The sequence below is a fragment of the Cavia porcellus genome, unplaced genomic scaffold (genome assembly GCF_034190915.1).
Source record: "Cavia porcellus strain 051 isolate PalLab524CR breed Dunkin Hartley unplaced genomic scaffold, mCavPor4.1 scaffold_1, whole genome shotgun sequence".
NCBI lineage: Eukaryota > Metazoa > Chordata > Mammalia > Rodentia > Caviidae > Cavia > Cavia porcellus.
Genome location: NW_026947484.1, coordinates 114,739,959 through 114,763,814, shown reverse-complemented (window position 1 = coordinate 114,763,814; position 23,856 = coordinate 114,739,959). Strand labels below are relative to the sequence as shown.

Genomic DNA, 23,856 nt, shown 5'->3' with positions numbered 1-23,856 from the left:
TAAGTACAGTTGATGCCACCCAACAGCCACAAGCTTTATCCTGAATTTCACCTCATCTCATATGTAGGCTGCCTCTCTGATTAGGACTACAGAAAATTTAAATTAAAACAAATACAAATATGGGAGCTGCACAACAGACTTTTTCTTATGTCCTTCTGTATTGTATTATATAAGGCATTCTCTGATCTTCTCAAGATTCATTTTAAACTTCTAGGTCTTAGCTTTTCTTTTTAAAGGATGTTAAGAATGTCTAGAATCTCCTCACTTCCTCAAATGGTCACTTCTTCCAAACAATTCTAAGCTAAATACAAGCCAAATTTCATTACATTTGGAAGTTCAATGATGCTCCAATTAAAATTTCAGCAGATTTTTTCAGGAAGCCAAATATAATTATAAAAATAACATGAAAAGCTAAAGGTCCAAGAATACCAGGTTACTTGACTTTCACCACAGAGTTATATCCCAAGCATCTTCCTCTAGCTTTTTTTTTTTTTTTTTTTTGAGACAAATGGCCTAAACTAGCCTCAAACTTGTGATCCTTCTTTCAGTCTTCAAAATAACTGGCATTACACGCCTGCACAGTGCCTGCTGAAAGTCAACTTTTAATAGGAAAAAAGGAAAGACTGGACAATCCAGAAACTTGACATTCTCCAGAAAAAAACTTCTAAACAGGTAAGGAACAAATATGAGACTAATGTAAGTGAGTATCTCTAAAACAGACTTACAATCAGAGAAATTGATACATTATAAAAATAACAAAGTCCAAATAGAAAAAAAGAAATTTCATTATGTAAACAAACATTTAGTAAATTTAGCTTAAATAGAGGAAAGACCATACTCCTAACTCTGGATACACAGAACAAGTGAATGCCAGATGGATTAGATATTAAAAGTAAAATGTACATTGTGTAATTTAATAAAAATAATAGTACACTGCTAAGATTTGGGGGTGGAATATACATATAACATCGTGGAAAGATTATGTAAGCACACTGATGAAAACAAAAGTAGGGTCAAGGATATAGTTAAGTGGTAGGATTTGTTTAGCATGCACAAGGGTTCAATCCCCAATACCAAAAACAACAGCAGAATAAAATCATTTATGCAAACTGAAAACATGCCTACATAACAACATTTATCTTTAAAGGAACCTATATAAACAAAGATGTATCTGAAATATATTTGAGTGAGCAATTCAATGATTGATAAATAAGAATGAGGATGTACCTGGGGACTGAGAAAACTGTATGTTACTTGACCATGGATTTAGGATAATGCAGTACACTAATACACATTTCTTCGAGTATTACCATAATCTGACTCAATACATCAATTTCTGATAAAATAATACAGGTAACAGAGTAAGAGAAGGGAAATTAATAAATCAAAACTGAAAAAAAAAAAAAAGCCAAAACCATAGGAAAGGTCAGTGAATCAAACAGTTTTTTTGAGAATCAAGAGTTGAGGGGCTGGGGATTTAGCTCAGAGGCATAAGCACCTGCCTTGCAAGCAGGCAGTCGTGAGTTCAATCCCCGGTGCTGATAAAAAAGAAAAAGACAAAAAAAAAAAAAAGAGAGAATCAAGAGTTGAAAGGATGGGAAAAAGGAAGTAAAAACGATCAAGATGATATATTTGTAATATATATGTGTGTATATTTACTAATTCTCTCATAATGGATATATTTACTATGTGTAACAAAAATATACTAATAAAAATTGATAAAAAACGTTTTTTGGTGTTTTTGGGTTTTTTTGTCTTTTTCCTTTTTATCGGTACCAGGGATCGAACTCACGACTGCCTGCTTGCAAGGCAGGCGCTTATGTCGCTGAGCTAAATCCCCAGCCCCAGATAAAAACGTTTTTTCCAAGTTTAATCGTGGTGACACTGGTACAACTTGGTGAACATACGAAGAGCCAACAAATTCTACATTTTAAATGGGTGAACTGTATTATGACATATCAATTATATCTCAATAAAGCTGAACTTTCAAAAAAGGACGTATGCTAAGCTCTAGGGATACAAAGGTGACTTATATAAGACAGGCAAGATCCCTATCCTAAGAGCCCAATATTAGTGTAAGAAAAACTCATCTAGATCTTCAAGGGTACTTTCCTGATTCAAGCACACCCACCAAGCTCAGGTTAGTTGCTCTTTTGGCCTGCTACATACAGTTCCTACATCATAAATGTCCCATTTGTGTGTTCCATTTGCCTGCCTATCTTTATATATTCTTTGCCCAAAGACTGTCCTTTCTTGTTTACTGTTACTTCCCCAGTACCTAGCATGGTGCCCAAAATGTAGCAGGAATACAATAAATAATCTATAAAATACCAGCAGTAACCGGTAATTAAATGAAGATAAATCTTCTAAGGGCCAAATGCCATACCACAACATAGAACTCACCTCCCCAGTAGGAAATTTCATCCCTCTAATGTGCTGCTGCGATTTCCCTCCTCTTCGCTGGTAACCCCAATCAGCCATGACAGATCCACCACACCATTTCTCCAGTACCCTTGCCACTACTCGTTAGCCCACGAAGTACCACTTTGCAGCTAAGGGAGAAAAGAAAGAAAAATCTAGTCCTACTTCACACTCCCACTAGAGCACTTTCCTTGAGTTACCAAATCCACAAAGCTTAAATAATTTGGGATTACAGGAGGAGAAATGGGTACTGCTTAGAGAGAGAAGAAAAATCCATTCTATGGCTACCCTAATCATAAGTGCAACAGGTATTGTACTTTAAACAGCACAAAGCTGCCATCTTCCCAACAATTTTTTCTATTTCCTGGGAAAAGCAGTAAATATTGAATATCGGTTAAACCCATAAAGAATAAAATACAAACTAATGAGGGTACCATTTTAAGGGAAATCTTTCATTCAGATATGGTTAAATTCAGAGTCCAAGCAAGGCCAAACAGAATCCAGGTACAAGGCAACTTGGGGCTGCAAAAAAGCTAAGGAGAATAAATTCTCTTATCTTCCGAGAGTAAACTGAAACCTGAGACTGGATGCCTTTCTTTTAATTTGAAGAACACTTAAAAGTTTAATTTCAAAAGAACAAGCGTTTAGGGCTGGGGATTTAGCTCAGTGGCATAAGCACCTGCTTGCAAGCAGGCGGTCATGAGTTTGATTCCCAGTACAGATTTAAAAAAAAAAAAAAAGAACAAGGGTTTAACCTAAAGGACAAAAAGCATAAAGTACACAGCTCAAAAACTATTTCTTCATTTGAGATATAAAAGAGTAATAATATAGAATTTTTAAATCAAATAGCACAGAAAGGAGTAAGATATACTTTCTTATTTCCAAATAATGTGCTTATAGATCTCTTTTTAAAATGACTCATATCGAGCCAGGCATGGTGGTACACTCCTGTAATACTAGCACTTGAGAGGCTGAGGTGAATCGTAGCAAGTTTGAGACCAGCTTGGGCTACAAAGTGAGCCCAAGGCCAGCCTGAACTGCATAGTGAAACCCTGTCTCAAAAAGACAAAAAAAAAAAAAATGATTGATCTCAATCCTAACTTCTTGCTATAAAAGACAATTCACATTGTATAACCAACTCCCATTTCCTACCTCTTATCTTCTATAAGTCTAAGTTATTTTCATTAAGTCAAAGTTTTGCTTCATTAAAAAGATGCAAACACATTAGTCACTGTAAAAATGAGCAGTACACCATTAGTTTTTCCCCGGAATTGCTCACTGTATCTTTTTACTGCCTCATTTCAAAATTTCAAGGATAATTTCAAATCTCACACACACAGGTAATTCTTACTCCTAGAGCCCTCTATGTACCTACACCAATCTGGAATGACCATTCTAGGTCTTGACCTTGCTATCTTGGAAGTTCCTCTTACTATTCTGTTTTCTGGAAGCAGTGGTAAGCAATAAAAGAATGTTCACATATAAATTTTCTTTAACCTTTATCTAAACATATCCCAATCCTACTCTGACAACTGACTGATATGGGTGTACAGGTGTGCACTGTAGTCCCAGCTACTTAGAAGAGGCAGGAAAATTGCTTGAGTCCAGGAGTTCAAGGTCAGTCCAGGCAACATAGCAAGACCCTGTATCAAAAGGGCCAAGAATGTAGCTCAGAGGCAAAAATGAGGCCCAGTGTTTCATTCTTGGGGGGGGGGGACTAATAACCAAAAGAAAAAAAAGGGGGTAAGGGATGCAGCTCAGTGGTAGATCACTCACTTGTCTGGCATGCATGAGGCCATAGCTTCAATTTCCAGTGCCACAAAACAGAAACAAAACAACCAGTAACAACTTACAGTTTCTTGCACAAAAACATTTTATGTTGGAAATAATTTTCTTTAGAATTTAGATGGTATTCTTCTGTTATGCACAGTATACAATGTTGTAATGAAAAAATAAAAAACAAACACATTCTACTCTGTTTTTTACTTCCTGATAAGTTACCTTTTTCACCATCAGGAAGTTTTTTAGTGTCTTTTTTTTTTTTTTTTTTTTTTTTTTTTGGAGATAGCGTCTCGCTATGCAGTTCAGGCTGGCCTTGAGCTCACTTTGTAACCTAGGCTGGCTTTGAACTCTCAACGATCCTCCCACCTCAGCCTGATCCTCCCACCTCAGCCTCCCGAGTGCTGGGATCACAGGCAAGAGCCACCACCCCCGGCTTAGTATCTTTATCTTTCATGGCTTGAAATTTTATTAAGGATATGTCTTAGTACTGTTCTGCTCTTAGTAAACCCTATCCAATATATGTATTCCTATAGATTCCCCCCACCCATCTGCATCTTGGCCTCCCCTTTCATATGGAGGCTTTATTCAACTATTTACTGAACCTTAGCTGTCCAGTGACATTTAACACTGAGGTTTATAGTAACTCACATAGGAATGCTCAGCAGTGAGTTTTGCATTAGGGTGATCAGATGAGAAGGCAACACTTAAACTGAAAACCCCTGAATGTCAAAATATGGAGCTCTTTCTTCAAGGATTTACTAACTCAAAAACTATCCTCATACTTTTTATCTGAAAGGACAACCGGATATGGGTATAGAAGTACACAACTCACTCTGTAGATGTTATCTACTCATTCCTGACCTTGCTGCACCCCTTGTTTAGGGGTGCTATTTGTGACAAAACAAGCAGATACTCTAGTTCCAGTTGGGCAACACTAAGAAGAAACACATTTAATAGACCACAAAGTTAAATTATGAAACCATTACAATAGATAATAAGTACTAGGAACACTACAAATAAACTGCATGACAAATTACAGATCAGCTGACTTGGAATCCCAATCCCCATTATAATGGCTTATATGCAAACATGCAGTCATATTATAAACAACCAATGTATACATTTCTATGTCCACTGAAAACGTGTATCTGAGACAGACTATTTCAGAATATACTTTTTAGTTAATCACATTTTAACCACTGAAATAATCTATACCCAAAACTATTTTATAATAAAAAATAAGGATTATATAATGAAAGTTAAGAAAAACATGATTTTATCTAAACTCATCTAACTCACCTAAAGTATTATGCTCAATATTAAACAAATATGGAAAAATATAGTACATACACAAAGAAACTACAGCATAAGGAGAGAAATATATATACATGCCAAAAACTATACATGATATAAATCTTATAATAAAGAGACATGAGATCAGTACCTAATCTATGCAGGAACAAGAGGCAGTCACATAAAGTTTCAAGATTCAGCGTTTAGGGCTGGGGATTTAGCTCAGTGGCATAAGCGCCTGACTGGCAAGGGTGAGATCATGAGTTCAATACCCAAGACTCAGCTTTTAATGGAAGAGGGTAAGGCGTTTATAATAGTGTCCCAGCAAGCCGTTAAGAGACAATTTCATCAACACTGGGGACATACGCAAAGGTGCAAAGCCACTCTCACAGCACAAATTTTTTAACAAAACTTCACTACTATATACTTAAAGCTCAAACTATAACAGAAAGTGGCAAAAGTAACACTGGGCAAATGAAAAGGCTTTGAACTATAAAAGTTTCATCAAGGCAGGGACTTTTATTTACTTGTCTTATTCATTGTTACATATCCATTGAACCTAGCACTTAGATTCTCAATTCTGGCTGAAAGAATAAGCAAATGAATGTTATGCAAAGGAGAGAAAAGATAGAAACCTAATAAACCTGTAGTAGCCTATAAATAATGGGAAACAATCCTGAATTAGGGCCATGAAGAAGTTGAAATAAGAAAACAATCCCTAGATAGCAGAGCTCTGAATAATCTATTTTATATACTTCACATTTTCTAACTTTTAAAGATAATCATAGTATACTCTGTAACAAAAATAGCTGGACATGATGCTATATGCCTGCAATTCCAACACTCAAGAGGCTGAGGCAGGAGGATTGCCAAGAGCTTAAGACTAGCTTGGCCTACACAGGAAGTTCAAGGGCAGCCTGAACTACATAGTGAAAAACGCTGTCTCAAAAAAAACAGAAAACCAGAAACAATGTAAGAATGGTATTTAGAATATAGGTATATATTTATGTGATACTGAAAACAAATGAAAAATTTAGAATAACTACCAGGTTTTTAATGGAAGTAACTGAGAGGATGACATGGGAGAAATCAGGTTAGGAAAAGTTAACAAAGTTGAAGTTTCTTCTATGCTTCAACCAACAAAAGATATTTGATACACAAAATATTTATAAAAATTGAACAAAACTGATTCATAAAGCAAGTCTTAACAATTTTAAGATGTAAAATCATACAGTGAACGTTCTTTGACTACAATGCTTTAAGACTAAACCCCAATAAAAAGACCAACTTTGAAAATTTGAAAATCGGAGCTGGGCGTGGTGGCTCATGCCTGTAATCCCAGCACTTGGGAGGCTGAGGCAGGAGGATCAATGCAAGTTCAAGACCAGCCTGGGCTACAAAGTGAGCTCAAGGTCAGCCTGAACCGCATAGTGAGTCCCTGTCTCAAAAAGAAAAAAAAAAAGTAAAAAGAAAAGAAAATTTGAAAATCAAGACATACACTTTCAAATATTTCATAGGCGAAACAAGAAATAATAGAAATTATCAAGTATGGGGCTGGGGGATTTAGCTCAGGAGAATAAGCACCTGCCTGGCAAGCGCAAGGTCGTGAGTTTGACCCCTGATACAAGAAAGAAAGAAAAAAGAATCAAATGTTCTGACCTGAACAATAAAAACCATGTATTAAAATTAGGTTAACACCTCCTATGAGTTGGTACCATGTGTGGGCTGACCAGCCCTTCCTAGAGCAAAGGTAGGGAGACAAGAGCCAACATCTGTCTCCTCATTCCCATAAGTGACTGACTGATCTGAAGAAACACAGGTTGTGATGATAGCTAATGAGGTAAAAATACAACTTAATGCTTATAGTGTTTAATGTTTCACTGACTTAGCAGGCCCAAAGCCAGTAGTCTGATCATCTATTCAGAGGATAACAATACACAATACACATATATAGAGGATCTCCTTCTGAAGGTGGTGGTTATTGTTAATTCCCTACTGTTTCAAAATACTTGATCATTCTCACTGTTCTGTTTGGTTGGGTTTTTATTGCTTTATCTTGTTTGATTTTGTTGTATCTGAAGGCATGGGCAGCTATTTCAAAGAAACAAGATATATTATTTTGGATTTCCTATTATCTTCTGAAGTCCTGTATTACATTCATTGTTTTGTTTTTATTGATTCTGTTTCTGTTTTATTGGATTTTACTATGTGTGAAGGTATGGCCAGCTATTTTGAAGACAATAAGAGGCATTATGGTAACCACTGTTGATTTCCTATTAACTTGCTTTGAAATCCTGTGTCACTTACACTGTCTTGTTTTGATACATTTTATTGTACTTGGTTTTATTCTAAAATAAAATTAACAGTAACAAAAAAATTAGGACACTACAGTTAAAATATAAGTATTAAAATATGCATCCAGATACATTCAGAACTTTGGCTAGGCTAGGCAAAAGTGCTCAACTACTAAGCTACATTCCCACCAAAATACACGAGAAAAAAAAGTGAAAGTTAACCAATTAGGTATCAAGGTCTTGTGAAAGGGAAGAGAAAAATACACACACCAAAAGAAAGCAAAAGAAAAACAAACAAAATTAATGAAAAGAAAAACATATACGGATATTCTTCATATAATGATCTACCTATTTAACAACTACACTTAGGACTGAGGTGCACTCTTCAGACTTACAACCTGCTGATTGGACTTACAATGCATCTTTTTTGTGGGGGTACAGTTCTGTGCACCTTGCTCATAGTCTCAGGGTCTTTCTTGGGTTTTTTTTAGTACAATATACCTTCTTTATACAGTGCTACTGTAATTTCTGATTGTACTGTATAGTACTGCAGTTTTATGTTGTTACACACTATCGTATTTTAAGAGTAATGCAAATAAAGCAAAGCAAGTTGGAGTTTCCTTAGACTAACTCTTCATTCTAAATATTGTAATGTATAAACTATATACAATTCCTCATTATGCAACCAACTCAATGACTTACATAACTCAGTCATTAAATGAGGAATATCTCTATACAATAAAACAAACGACAAAAAATTTGATCTTTGAAAAGACTAGCAAAACTGTCAAACATCTGGAGAAAAATAGGGAAGTCTAGGAAGTACCTGCTATGAAAGAAAATTAGATATGGAAGTGAAGACACGGAGATCAAAATGTTGATACCTAGAGTCCTGGCTAGAAATAAGAAGCAAAATTGAATGAAGAGGACTTTACTCCATCAAGATATAGACAAAAGCTCTTTTCTGTTTTTCTCCTATCAATGCACAGTGTTAATACTCCATAGCCAATCTTTCCACAATTGAAACCCCAATCACAGTATATGAAGATAGAAGAACTAACCAGGCATGGTGGCATATACCTGTTAATCCCAGCACTCAGGAGGCTGAGGCAGGAGGATCACGGTGAGTTCAAGGCCAGCCTGCACTACATGGCAAGACTGTCTTAAAACACACACACAGAGGAATAAAACTTGTAAAACCTGGAAGATTAAACAATTTCCCAGCAAAAGGACCAATGAGAAGCAAACTCATCCATTTGCAGAATCTCAAAACACTTAAGAAAATGTTATCACCAAACTCAAATGCCACCCTTCCTGTGAGTCAGCAGCAGCCACGTGTCCCAGGAAGAGAACCAAGAAACCAACCCCTTCCTGTGAACCAGCAGTGGTCAGTGAGCCAGGCCAACTCCCCATAAGCAACCAGCTGATTTGGAGAAACATGGGCTGAGACAATAACCACTGAAGTAAAAAAAAAAAAAAAAACCAACTAATGACTGTATTGTTTGATTGACTTTGCAGGCCTAAAGACCATACTATGAGCGTTTATTTAGAGGATAACAAGATAGCCAGCTATGACAGCTTTCCTTCTAAAGGAGGTAGCCACTGTTAAATCTTTATTATCTTGTTTCAAAGACCTGTATCATTTTCACTGTTTGGTTTTATTGTTTTATTTGATTTTATTCTATAAAAATGGCACTGATAGTTATTTTGAAGACAAGAAGATATATTACAGTAACCATGATTTCCTAGTCCTGTATCACTTTCATTATTTTGTTTTGATTGGTTTTTTTTTTTACTATGTCTGATGATATGGGCAGCCATTTTGAAAATAACAAACATGGTAGCCATTGCTGACTTCCTATTATCTTGAAGACCTGTATTTCTTTCATTGTTTTGTTTCGATTGGCTTTATTCTATTTTACTTTGATTTTATTCTTTTTAAAATTTAAAATTTAAAATTAAAAAAATTCAAATGCCAGAGGTCAGGTGAATGAATAAGAATGGAGTAATATGTAAAGTCTTTATATAAGGACACTTAGACATCCTCTCTCCCCCAAGTCACAGTTCCTACCCTGTATATCCCACCAAAAGATGGTTTGTTCTTTTAAGGAACTACATCAAGGCAAACATGAGGTCTAAGGATATAGCTCAGTGGCAAAGCATGGGTTTAGCATCCACAAGTTCCTGTGTCTGATCCTCAGCACACAGAGACAAGTAAGCCATAAGGCACAGAAAGGGAAAAGGTAATTTTTCTTTCTAAATATTTTCAAGTCAATAAATGGAAACAGACTGATTTTTTTTTTTTTTTTTTTTTTTGGTCTCTTTCCTTTTTATCGGTCCCGGGGATCCAGACTGAATTTTTATCACCATTTTCTAATATAGTATGCATTGACATCAGTGTCCGGTAATAGCACAGCAAGAGAAATAATCACACATTATATGTATCTTGATAGAATACATCACACATGTAAAATAATCTTAAAAAAAGAAGTAGCACCAAATCAAATAAGCTTCTATATCTGAAGAACAATTTACAGGAATGCAGAGAAATATGTTCAGTCTCCCTGGTAAGTGGCTGCAGTGTGGCAGACTGTGTGGCCCTTCCAAGGAGAGAACGACCAGTGCATCTTGGCTCCTGAGATCCGCGACATGCTGGAACTTAGGACCCTGGGAAACCAAGCAAGCAGCTCGCCTCCCTGGTAAGTGGTGGCAGTGGGGCAGACTGCAGCCCTTACAGGGGTAGAACCACCAGTGTCTCCTGAGATCCATATTATGTTGGAACTTAGGACCCTGGGAAACCAAGCAAGAAGCTTGCCTCCCTGCTAAGCAATAGTGAACCTAATGATGCACCACCTACAGTCAAACATCCCACTTCCCCTACCCCTCTTCTCCTGTCCTGTCTTGTGTCCCACCCCCCACCCCCTTAACAAATAGGAATCAGAAATCTGAGCATCTCCTGGGAGGTTGACCATAGCAAATAAAGGGGATTTCCTTCTACCATCTCTTTGAAGGCAAGTATTTTATTACTGTTTTGCTCTATTCTGATTAATGGTACTGCTCTATTCAATATTGTTTTGGTAAGTTCTATAATGTTCTGTATTTCATTTTATTTTGATATACGTGATTTAAAGAACAAGTATTGTAAGGATAACAAAATATACTGTGATACCTATTACTGTTATCCCGGTCACCTGCTGTGAAGTTCTGTACCAATTGCACTACATGGTCTCAGTTGGCTTTGTTCTGTCTTGTTCTGTTGTATTTTACTACTTTCAAAATAAAATTTAAAAAAAGAGAAATATGTTTAGTCACACAAGGGAGACCACGATCAGCAAAATCCAAGCTGAGAAATTTACATGCCAAATGACCTCCTTTCCCTTACAAATAAATTGCACAGAATAAAAAGGCAAAATATAGTGAAACTCGTAACTGAGAAAAACTTAAAACATGCACTGATAATATAACCATTAAGATGCAAGCTTGCATATTAAGATTATAATGGGAAAAAATTACATAATAACTATAACCTAGGATCTGTCGTTGGGGGATGGAAGGACAGAAATTCTGGTTTCTGGGTTAGGTGGCAATGCTCTATTTCTTGACCATGACATGGTGACAAAAGGCAAAGTCATACACACCTGTAGTCCCTGCCATTCAGGTGAAAAAGGATGCTTAAGCACCGAAGTTTAAGGTCAGCAGAGACAACATAGAATGCCCCCACCATAAATAAAGCTCTTTCCCACTTAAGGTATTTATATACATTGTATCTACTGTCAAAACTACCCCCTTCTGGCCTCCATTTTCTGCATAGTTGATCCTGTTAAGTAATTCCTATTGAAGTAAGTACACTTTCCATTAATCTTTCAGAGAACTCCTTTTTAAAGAACTTATAACCAGGCTGGGGTTGCAGCTTAGTAATGTAGAGTACCTGTCTACAAGGCTCTGGGAAAACTGGCTCTCCACATGCTAAACAAAAAACCTATAACCTACATTATATTTTTGCCCAATTCTTTATATTGAAACAGACAAGTACAAATGCAAGTAATCAAAAGAATAATCAGTTTACTTTTCACTTAGATTCACCAATTAATATTTTACATTTCTTTCCCTCTCTTACTATAATACATATTTTTGCTAATTTATCTCAAAGTTGCAGACATAACATTTCGCCCTTAACCATTAGCATGTATTCTTTTAAAATGATGAACTTTCTGCTAGTCTCATGACATTATATCCAGTAAACTTAATATTGGTTTAATCCCATCCTCTAATGCCCATATTTGAATTCAACTGGAGACAAAAATGTCCTTAATAGCTTTTTTCAAACTTCAGAATCGTCAAGTTTCCATACTGCATTTCTCTCTTGTATTCTTTAATATTGGTTATGCTCGTATTTTTTGTTTTTTGGTTGGTTGTTGTTTTCCCTAATACTTGACTTTTTTCCAGCTACTGTGGTAGCATGCTACACATTCTGTATCTGTCTTACTGTTTTGTTATGTCTAAAATCAAAGTTAAGGAAGAACCAGAACTCCCAAGATCCGGCCATGCTGGGACTCGGGCAGCTTATTCACCCGCCCTCTTGGGAAGCGCCTGCAACGTGGGCCTGGAGAACCATTATCTTTGAGCCTACTGCCACGTGGGCTGAAAAATCAAGCACCCTTCTCCTGCCCACTCCTTCCCCCCATAGCTACCGGGGATAGATGTCTCAGCATTTCTTGGGAGGATGATCACATGCAGTATAGCAAATATGGGGGATTTCCTTTTATCTTCTGTTTGAAAGCATAGGTTGTTTTCACTGTTTTGTTATGTTTCTTTTGCTCTATTCAGTATTCTCAATTGGTTTTATAATGTTCTATTTTTGGTTTGATTTTGCTATACCTAATTGACTGGACTACTATTGTGAAGACAAAGAGATATACCATAGTACATATTACTACTATCCCAGTCTCGTAATGTGAAATCCTGTACCAATTTCACTTCATTGTCTCTATTGGCTTTGTTCTGTCTTGTGTTGTTGCATTTTTACTACTTTCAAAATAAAATAAAACAAAATAAAAGTTAAACAATTTTAACAAAACTACCACATAGAAGATGCAATGTGTCTACTCATTTGTGTTGTTTGTCGCCTCCTTCCAACCACTGCATACTGCAGTGTCAGGGAAAATCTCTCATCCAACGTATCTCTAGCATCTAAAACTCTATTCAACAAAGAAAGTTCTGATTACACATTTGTTGAACTAATAAGGAAGAACACTACATAATATATACCAAAGTACAGTATAGTGCTTTCTTTCTTCAAGATGGACATTCAATGTATTTATTGATGCTAACTTAAAATGAAAAAGTAATGTTATTAGTAGGATCCAAAACTACTATAAATGAGTATGTTTTGAAATTATAAAAGTATTTCTAGTATTAGGTTAAGTGCTTTTAACCAGGGCTGTATAAACTACCCTCCTGTCCAGTTAATGATGAGAATTCATGAAATGCTATTAAAAATGCACAAGTCAAAAGCCAATGAAGGAGCTGTTAGGTGTATTCATAAGAACCTTAAAAAAACTAATGTAAGACTAGAAAAAATATTTTCTTCTTAATAAAATGGGACACTGTCTTCTCAATGGAAATTGGTCAGTTTCTATGTTCAAAGCATCTTAACATATTAAAACTATAATTCTAAACAAACAAAAAATACTCTGCTTGGATTAGGAAAGTGGTACATGTGACACACAATTCTCTATGGCTGAAAGCTCAAGATGATTCAGACCTACTCTGGACTCAAGAAACTTTGAAATCAGGAGAAAACTGGGTCATACTTTCAAAAAGTTTAGGTCCTAGTGCTGGGAGCATTCCTCAGTGGTACAGCACAGGCTTAACATGCACAAAGCTATGGGTCTAATCCTTAACACCCTCCAGAAAAGGTGCCATAAGTAGACTATATGAAAAGCAACTAAAAGACAAAGAAAAGAATTAGGTGGGAATGCTCCTGCACAACTGTAAATGCAGCTATTCAAGAAACTGAGGCAGCTTCTGGGAGAACATGGCGGACAGACAGCAGCAGCTACGGAGGCTCTCTGAAACACCCAGATTAGAATTCAGGAATGGTGCTGAGTAAGGAATCATAAGCAAGAGGAGATATGTACCAGTGATCCAAGAACAAACTGGGCTGAGAGAAACCAACTGGGAATGCAATCCTGGTGCTATAACAGGAACAGATAAAGCCTCCGCGTGGAAGCTGGAGCCCGCGCCATTGGAAGCAGCGATTTGGGTTTCCCGCCACACGGCGGCTGCATCTGCATCGGTCGGCAGGGAGAGAGACGCGCGGAAGCTCTGAGAACGGGAATCGGTGAACGGAGTTGAGAGCTGGACGGACAGGGAGCCGTGCATCCACCTCAGGTGAGTGAGAGAAAACTGGGTCTCTTCACCACGGTCTAGGAGACTCTAACAGAGGACATTCTGGGACCGGGCAGACTTGCGGGAACAGGGCGCTGCAGTGACTTCAGTCACCAATCCGCCTCTCAAGCGGGATTGGTGAGCAGTGTCTAGCCCATGTGACACTGCTGGCTGAGACCCAGTAGGCTAGCACAGCCCAGGTCCCAGCTCCTGAAGGTGACCTGGAGGGGTGGGCCCTGCATAGGCTGCCTAGTCGGTAACTCCCTGGTGCGTTGCGGTGGGCAGGAACACCTAGCCGGCGCAATTCAATCAGGCTGTGGCTGACAGGGAAGGAAGCTGGGCCTCCTATATATGCTTGCATATATAAGGAACAAAGAATATGGGAAGAGGCAGCAACAAGAAAGGGTCCTCGGCCCCTAATCCTGAGAAAGAGGCAACAGCAGACACAGCACCAATAGACATAAAGCTCTATCTCAAGAGCCTCATAGACAAGTTCAGGAATGAAGTTATTAATGACCTGAAGCTAGACATAAGCAGAATAGTTAGAGAAATGCTAAGCACCACCCAAGAAAAAACAGATGGTGCAATGGAAGAACAGAAAAAGAGGGGAGAATTGTTTAATGGAGAAAATAGAGAAAGCATAGAATACGTGAAGCAGGTTCAAAGAGATTACCAGGAAACTAAAAACTCTATTGAAAACTGGCGTAACAGCTTGAAAGAAACTAAGGACAGATTATCTGAACTGGAGGGCTGATTTACAATATGGGAGCATGAAATGAAAAACTTCTTAAAAATAACAAAGTACAAACAGCAATAATACAAAGGCTTGAGGATGATAAGAGGGTCTAAACTTAAGAATTAAGAACATAAAACAAGAAGTAGGGACACAAACAAATGAACTACAAAAGCTACTCACAGAAATAATCCAGAATTTTTCTAATTTAGCAAAAGGTAAAGATACTCAGTTGTATGAAGCATACAGGACCCCAGCCACCTACAACCCAAACAGAGCAACACCCAGGCATATAATAATAAAAATTCCAGAAATCCAATACAAGAACAGAATACTAAAAGCCGTCAGAGACAAGAAAAGATCACTTACAAGGGAACACCCATCAGAATTACAGCAGACTTCTCGGCACAAACCATCAAATCACGAAGAGCGTGGGGGGAAATAATTCAAGCTTTGAAAGACAATAATCTCCAGCCAAGATTGATATATCCTGAACAACTATGCCTGGAAATTGATGGAAAAACAAGGTGCTTCCAGGATAAAGAGGAACTAGAGGAATATGCAACCACCAATTCAACTCTACAGAGAATACTGCAAGATATTCTAAAAAAGAAAAATACGAAGAATCTAGAAGTAGCGGCAGAGAGGCCACAATTAATGGAGCAGAAAACAAAATGAAGAAGACAAACTGACAACTAATGACAGAAAAAGAGCTCAACAGAAATGAGGCAGAGAAGACTGAAGGATAGGAACAGCTATTTTGGAGAAAATGATGTCTTAAGAGGTAATACTGATTTAGTATCATCTTGTTTTGAAGTCTCATCAAGCTTTTGTTCTTCTGTTTCCATTGGTCTAAACAGGTGATATCTTATTGGATTTTATTATATATGATAGTATAAGCAAAACCTTTTATAGACAAGGAGATTATACAGAAACCATTGTTCATTTTCTGTTAGTTGATTCTAAATACCCTGTAATACTGTCATTCTCTTGAATGGTTTTACATTGTTTTGATATATTTGATGCTACAGTATACGAAGTTATGCTCAAAGATTTCAAGGAAAGAGACAATATGGTAACTACTTTTATGTCAGGATAATCTTGTGGTGAAACACTATTTTGCTTAAATGGTTATGTTTTGATCTGTGCTGATTTGCTGTTATGCCCTCTTTTATTTCAATCTCCATTTTATTATTTACTTTATCCTTTTAATTAAGGGAAAAATAAATTTAAAAATAGCAGGATATATTATAGTAACCCACTTTGACTTTCCATTATCTTGATTTAAAGCCCTGTATTGCTCTCACCATCTTTGTTTTGACTGATGTTCCTCTATTCTGTTTTGCTTGATAGTACCAGGTTCGAAAGTTTAGGCAACAGCTGTGAAGATAGTAGGATTCATTATGATGCCCATTCTGGTTGACTATTATCTACTTTTGAAGACCTATAATGTCTCCAATGTTTTGGTTTTGTTCTTTACTGTTTTGTTCAACTTTATTATAACTAATGATATAGGCAATTCTATTAGAGATAGCGGGAGGCATTATGGTAACCATTGTTGATCACCTTGTATTATGCTTTTACATTATCTATTACGTCCACCCTTTTGTTTTGACTGACTGTTCTGTTATGTCACATTTGGTTCTACTCTCTTTCAAAAAAGTAATAAGAATCGTGGGAGCAACAAAACCCAAAATGTGTAATTGTCATTGTACAAAAGAGAGGAAAAGAAAGTGCTCTAAACGATATAACTGCATGTATATTTAAAGTGTATAAGATAGATAATGATATTACTGAGTTTTGCTGGATCATTGAACAGAACTGTTTGCAGTCTCACTGTTGGAATATCCACTTTATAAGCTTTAATTTTGTAACTTGAACAATTGTTTCTGAGATGACAAAATGTAATCCATTAACTAGTGATTTCCTACTGTTTATTTTTTTCTGTAAATCTGTATAACTTGTACCCTGTCTCTGCTTTTTTTTCTTTTTTCTCCTTAAATAAAATTTAAAAAAAAAAGTTGAGGCAGGAGGATTAAAAAGTCAAGTTCAGTATAAACTGGATACAATTTAGCAAGATCCTGTATCAAAATTAAAAAATGAAAAGGGATAGGGATCCAGTTCAACATTCTCTAGGCTCAAGTCCCTGTCTGTCTGCCTATCTCTCACCCCCTTATCTAAGAGAATATAATCACTGCTGCCATCTATATACCTTCAGAAAGATGACTTGGCTCAAGGGTCTACTGTGGCACTTACCTCTTCACTCAGAAGGTGGGGTGGTAGTTTACATAAAACAGAAGCTACAAAACATGAAATTCCTCAACCTTCTCCATCAAAGCACTTACTTCATCCCATTTCCCTAAGGACATGCCTCTTCTCCAGTATTAGAGAGAGATCTCATATCCTCAAGCATCTCAGTTCATCAATAATCTTTCTTTATTTTAAATCCCCTCCAACTCTCCTTGATGCAAACTTGCCATAATCAAAATCAAATTAAAACAAACAAAACCAATAAAAATCCTTAAAAATTACTTTTCTATCTTCCTGACTCTTTTCACCAAAAAAACATAGAAAACATCACTAACAACTACATCAAAGGCCTCTGAATGATCAAATACCAGAGATCATTTTAATTTCAGGTCCTACTGTACCCAATCTTTGTATAATAACTGATGATTATGATCTATTTCTTGAATTGTCCCCTTTTGGTTTCTTCCATGCACAGTATATGTGTGATTTTTCTCCCTCTCTGGCCATTCCAGTGTCTTATACTGTTGGCTTCTTCCTCCCCTGAAAATTCTAAATATTGAAGTTGTCTAAAGTTCCCTTCTTTTGTTCCACATGTTTTTCTTATCTTGAGTAGTCATGTTTTCCTACTGCCTTGCCTAAATTTTCTGTTGACAATTTCTAAATCTCTTATTTAGAAATAAGAGCCTTGCCCTATCTTGAAAAGCTTCAGAGCTGCATTTTCAACTGCACACACTCTACTTGGATTTTCCTAACAGCTTTAATTTAACAAATTTTTGAAACCCATCCCTTCTTCCAATATTCCCTATGATACTCTCATTCTTATCTGACCATCTCTCAAACTAGAAATTTATGTATGCATCCATCCAATATTGTCAGCACATACATAGAGATACATATGAACAGTTACAGGGGAGAAAATACCGAGGCATCTTTTATTTCTCCTACTTCACCACCATATGGTTGTGGGAAAGGGTGGGCTACACAGTAAATCACTCAGGTTCACTTTACTACTCAAAGTAAAAATCTAAAGATTTGCTCTACCTAAACCCACATATTAAGAGTCCAGTATTAGCTATTACATACTTATTCTCCTACAGATTACTTTATTTAATTCATTTTTAAATTGCCTCAAAAAATGAACTATTTAGAAATAAATCTAATAGTAACAAAAATTAAAAACAAATTGAGCACTCATTGTGGTTGTGTACACCTATAATCCCAGCATTTGGGGAGGCTGAGATAGGAGTACTGCAAGTTTGAGGCCAGCTTGGACTACAAAATGAGTTCAAGGCCAACCTGAACTACATAACTATCTCAAAAAAGCCCAATCAGCTGGGCGTGGTGACTCATGCCTGTAATCCCAGCACTCAGAGGCTAGGCAGGAGGATCGCTGCAAGTTCGAGACCAGCCTTGGCTACAAAGTGAGCTCAAGGCTAGCCTGAACTGCAGAGAGAGAGATGCTGTCTCAAGAAGACAAAAAGACAAAAAAAAAAAAGCAAACTGGGCACAGTGGCACACACCTATATTCCCAACACCAGGTAGATGAGACAGGAAAATCGTAAGTTCAAGCCCAGCCCAGGCAACTTACTAAAAAAGCCTTTTTCTCAAAAGAAAAACATTAAAAGGGCAGGAGACATACCTCAGTGGGTTCAATACTCAGCACCACAAGCAAGGAAGCAAGCAAACAAACAAATAAATGCAAGACTTAATACAACATAATATTTGAGACACTCAAGACATAAACAGCGTCACATACAGCTTAACATCAAAACCTGCAATGAATCAACAGTAATCAAACATTATGTTACAGTCATACAGATTAGCAATAATAAACTTAAACCAAAAACCCTTATATGTATGGTCAATTAATTTTTTTTTGACAGGACTGACACAACAGCAGGCAAAAACACTGGCACTGGGAAACTGGCATCTACCTATATGCAAAAAACTGAAGTTGGATCCCTACCTCACATCCTATACAAAAATTAACTCAAAATGGATCAGATTTGTGTGTATGCACTAAAACTATGAAATTCTTAGAAGCAAATCTGTTCCCATCATCGGCAATGGTTTATCAAATATACTAAAAGTGTAAGCCAAAGGACCTGGGATGTTACTCAGTGGTAGAACACTGCCTAGCAAACATGCAGCCCCGTGTTAAATTTCAGGTTGGGAGTGGGAGACCACAAGTAAGAAAAGAATTGGTTGACTTCATCAACATTAAAAACTTTTAGCCAAGTGCAGTATACACCTGTAAATTAGGAAGTGTATGCAGCAGGGTCACAAGTTCAAGCAGGAAGAACTTATGTGAGACCCTGTCTCAAAAAATAAAAGGGGGCTATGGAAATAATTCAATAGTGGAACACTTGCCTAGTGTTTGAGAGGCCCTGATTTCAATTCCCTGCATCACACACATAAAACTGGGATGTGGGGAGGATATATCCAAGAGACAATTCTCCAATAAGGTATATAAATGATCAAGAAGCAAATGGAAATATGTTCAACTTCATTAGCCATCATGAAATGCAAGTCAAAATCACAATGAAATACCACTTCCCACTCTCCAGAATGATTATAACAAAAAAGATGGGCAATAACTAAAATCAGTTGCTGGTAGGATAGGATTTAGAATGGTGCATTCTTTTCGAGAAAACAGTTCAACAAATCCTCAAAAAGTTAAACCCGTAGTTATCATCTACCCCAACAACTCCACTCCTAGATATTACCCAAGAAAATGAAAACACATACCCATACAAATCAGATACATGAATGTTCACCACAGAATTAATTCTAATAGTCAAAAAATGGCAAAAAGGGGCTGAGGATATAGGTTAGCAGCACAGTGCCTACCTGGCAGGTGAAGGTACCAAGTTAGACTCCTAGTAACCTTCCCACCAAATGACAAGTGGACATGGTGGCAAATATTACTAATTCCAGCATTCTAGGAGGACTAAAGCAGGATGATCACAAATTTGACCCCTGCCTGGGCACTTAGTGAGGCCTGTCTTTTAAAATAAAAAATAAAAAAGGGGTGGAGATATACCTCAATTTAAGGTACTAGGCTCAGTTGCCATGACCAAACAAAAAAGAAACTAACAACTTAAATGTTCCATCAACTATGAATTCACAAACAATGAGTATCCCATCAAGTGAAATGAAGTATTAACATACATCACAATTTGGATGAACTTTGAAAGCATTATGGTAAGTAAAAGGAATCAGACAAAAAAAAAGGTCATATATTGTAATGATCCCATTTAGATGAAATGAACAGAAAGGACAAATCTACACACACAGGAAGATTAGTGGTTACCAGGGGCTCATGGAAGAGAATGAGTGACTGCTAGTGAATACAAATTTTTCTTTTTGACATGAAAATGTTCTCATATTCGATAATAGTAATTGCACAACTCTGTGGGTACACTAAAAATTATTAAACTGTACACCTTTAAAGGGTACAAATGAATTATGTACATTCAAATATGTGTGAATTCTATCTAAAGAAAACTTACTAAAAGCTGTATAGTTTAAGATTTGTAGAGTTTCATATATGTCAACTTTACCTTAAAATTTTAAATAATGGCATGGGGAATAGGTAAGGTATAGATGAAACAAGGATACACTTAAGTTCATTATACTATTCTGGTACACTATGTATATGTTTGACATTTTCCTTAAGTTTTACTTTTAAGTATAAATATAATTTTTAAATAATTTTTTAAAAAGTAAACTTAACATTCCTAACATCCATCATCTTGTTTTCTGACACAAGAGCAGACTCTTACATCTTATTCTTTTTCGGGGTTATATGAAAACAGAAACAACTGAAGACATGCTATGCAGCAAAAATGAAGAATATTTGGTGTTAAAGTGGACAAAGTAAATATGAACTTCCTCAGTTCTGTGAATAATAGATGTGACAACTTCTAACACACACATGAATGCAAGAATACAGCGCTGTCCAATACAATTAACTCCAACTATAAGCACATAAATTTGGGTTTTAATGAATTGAATTGTAAGTTCAGTCCTTGGTCTAATTATCTATCTACACATGGCTACTGATTTACTGGATGAAGTAGAACTAGATACCTATCATCATTGCATAAAGTTCTATTGGACAGTACTGTTTCAATACATAAGAAACATTCACAAAGAAATTCGCAAACCTAGAGATGCTATGCAACTCTTCAGAGGCAAATTTTCCTGTGTGCTAAAACAAATTATTACTGCATTTTCAAGTACCCTCAAATCAGATGTAAAGATCATGCTGAAATATGAATAAGGCAAATTAGTTTTACAAAGATCTAAAGGAAAGGTCTATTTATAACCCATGACATTTAAGAATTAATGACACAGTAGAATATACAGAACAAAATTCTTTTCTGAATAAAGCTTTAAGACAACATACATAACTTAAAAGTTATTCTATCTGTTTCATCTAAGGGAAAAAAGTTTAATTAGATTATTTCTAAACATGTAGTGAAAATTCCATATATACTTAATTCTGGTAGACATAAACCCGTTAATGACCATTAACATAAATATGCAGTATCAGGAAACAGGTGCATTCTTAATTCAAATATTTTGGACATTTTTAGCACTTTAGAAAAAAAAAGTGAGCAAATTCTAAACTGAGTTCAAATATATTTTTACATTTAGAACCCAAAAACAACCACAAAAAAGTTTCACCTTGCCTCTCAAGCTTTTATATCAAATACTTGGACGTGAAACATCATCAAAAGCAACAAGAATGCTTTATAGTAAGAAATTTAAAACCAACTCTTTCCTTGCCTAAAACTAAAAGCTCCATTTAAATAATTTCTGAAAAAACTACTTAAAAATTTTAAGTACATTTTGTCTACAGTAAATATTTCTAAAATTCACAGCCCACACTCAAAAGGAATTCTAAAGAGAAGACTTAAAACATTGAAATTGAAACCAGTCTGTAGTCAGGGTACTACACAGGAGGGTCACAAGGAATCGATGGAGAAAGTTATTACTACTAGGTATCTGGAGTCAAATTAAATCAGCCACTATTTACATATTTCTAACTCTGTATACCTCGCATGGTGCTTTCCCGTATGTTACACACAGGGTACTTAAACTTTCATATTCGAATTTGTATTAGATGAGTTCTACCGTTATCCACAGTTAAATTCTTTAAAAAATAAAGTAATATTCCATTACCGTTTTCTCATTGTTCACAAACCCTCACTGTTCACCAAATCACCCCGATAAATCCATCTGTTCCTGCTACTTGCTTCCAAAGACAAATTCTAACAACCGAGAACACCAGATTGTAAAACAGTTAAGTATTCTGGCGCAACCCAACTATGTTAAGAAATCTGGGCAAATTTATTTAAAATCCCTTAAACGTTAATTATTTCAGTTGAAAAAACGAATGCAATACAAATCTACATTCCGCAGGAATGAATTAGATCTGCTAAACTGAAAAAAATGCCTCAGATTTTCGATGCACTCCAAATATAATGTACCTCTCTCCCATCTCATTTTCCCTCTCACCTCTTCCCTTTAAGCTTTCAGGACAGGTTCCAGGCCCCACTTCAGTGTTCCCTCATCCTCATTGGGCCCCTCCAACAGTCCCCCTTCACTTCAATTCCACACAATTCTATCGCCCTCAGGTTCCAAGCTGTACTTCCCTTAGCGCCCCCTTAGGTCCCAGGCAGCCCCACTATTTGGCTCCCCAAATCTAGTTCGGCCCCCATTTCCTAACGGCTCCTCCCTCCGTTCCCCCACCCACTCGTCACCAGGTTCATCCTGCCCCTCCAACCGTCTCCCGCCCCCAGGCTCCTTCCTGCCCTCCAAACACAGCTTCCCTGTCTCAACGATGCATCTTGTTCCTCCAACAGACTACACTATAAACCCTGCTCGTTTCTTTAGTCCCGATTTTCTCCAGCATTCAACTACTTTCAATCCATTCCTTTCAACATACACACACACGGGAGCCCCCACCCCCAACCTCAATCCTCCATCTTTCCCTTTTATATTTGCTTCCTTTCTTTCTCCACCCTCCACCCCCACCTTCTCCGGAAGAGCCGTTCCCAGGCCAAGGTCTCTCACCTCATTCGGTCACTTCAGTGGTGCCAACCGCTTCATACAGGAAAAAAAATAACCAATCACGTCCCTGTGGGCGCTTCCCCTGCGACTCCGAGCACTTACTGGGCACCCGCCCCACCGGGAACCCCGCACATACGCACGCACAAGCCGAGGTCCTTGGGGACGAGGGTTAGGGGGTAGAGTGAGCGTTCTTACACCAGCCTCAAACACTGCCCACTTCGCTACAGCCCTTCGCCATTTTGGTTTCCCGCGGACTGCCGGTGCATTCTGGGAGCGCGGAACGACTCCACGGCCGAATGGCAGCTCTCCAGGGCCGCGGGGAGGCGGGGACTGCCGGCGAGCGCGGAGGAACACCGCGTCCTGCGTCTCCGGCCTGGACTGAACAAAGAAGGACTCTTTAACATTGCGGTGTGACTAAGTCCTTCCGCTGCCGGTGCTAACACAATAGTGAGCGCGGCGCTGCGGGATGTTTCCTGTGGTACGCTGTTTCTATTATTAAAGGAGATGCGGTGGCCGACTTTGTGTGCATGTTTTGTTCGCTAAGAAATGAGACAGCGCTCTGTACATATTCCTGGGCGGATTTCCTTGTGGAGAAATCTTGGCTAAAGCGTA

The 23,856-nt window shown here is 37.3% G+C and overlaps 1 protein-coding gene across 19 annotated transcripts in view; it reads right to left on the bottom strand.

Moving 5' to 3' along the window:
• Positions 1-23,540, bottom strand: part of Mtf2 (metal response element binding transcription factor 2) — a 60,128-nt gene extending 36,588 nt beyond the window's left edge. For 4 of the 19 annotated variants that reach the window (XM_063254334.1, XM_063254414.1, XM_063254387.1 and 1 more), the window contains exons 1-2: positions 23,381-23,509; positions 23,248-23,277 (exon numbers count right to left, since the gene is read on the bottom strand). Coding sequence is in view for 2 of the 19 variants with exons in the window: in XM_063254387.1 (XP_063110457.1) it covers positions 23,248-23,252 (5 nt within the window). In the remaining 17 variants the exon portion in view is untranslated. Of the gene's footprint in view, positions 1-2,403; positions 2,553-23,247 lie in introns of all 19 variants that reach the window. The other 15 variants (XM_063254413.1, XM_063254424.1, XM_063254428.1 and 12 more) reach the window with 10 other exon arrangements.
• Positions 23,541-23,856: the final 316 nt, after the last annotated feature.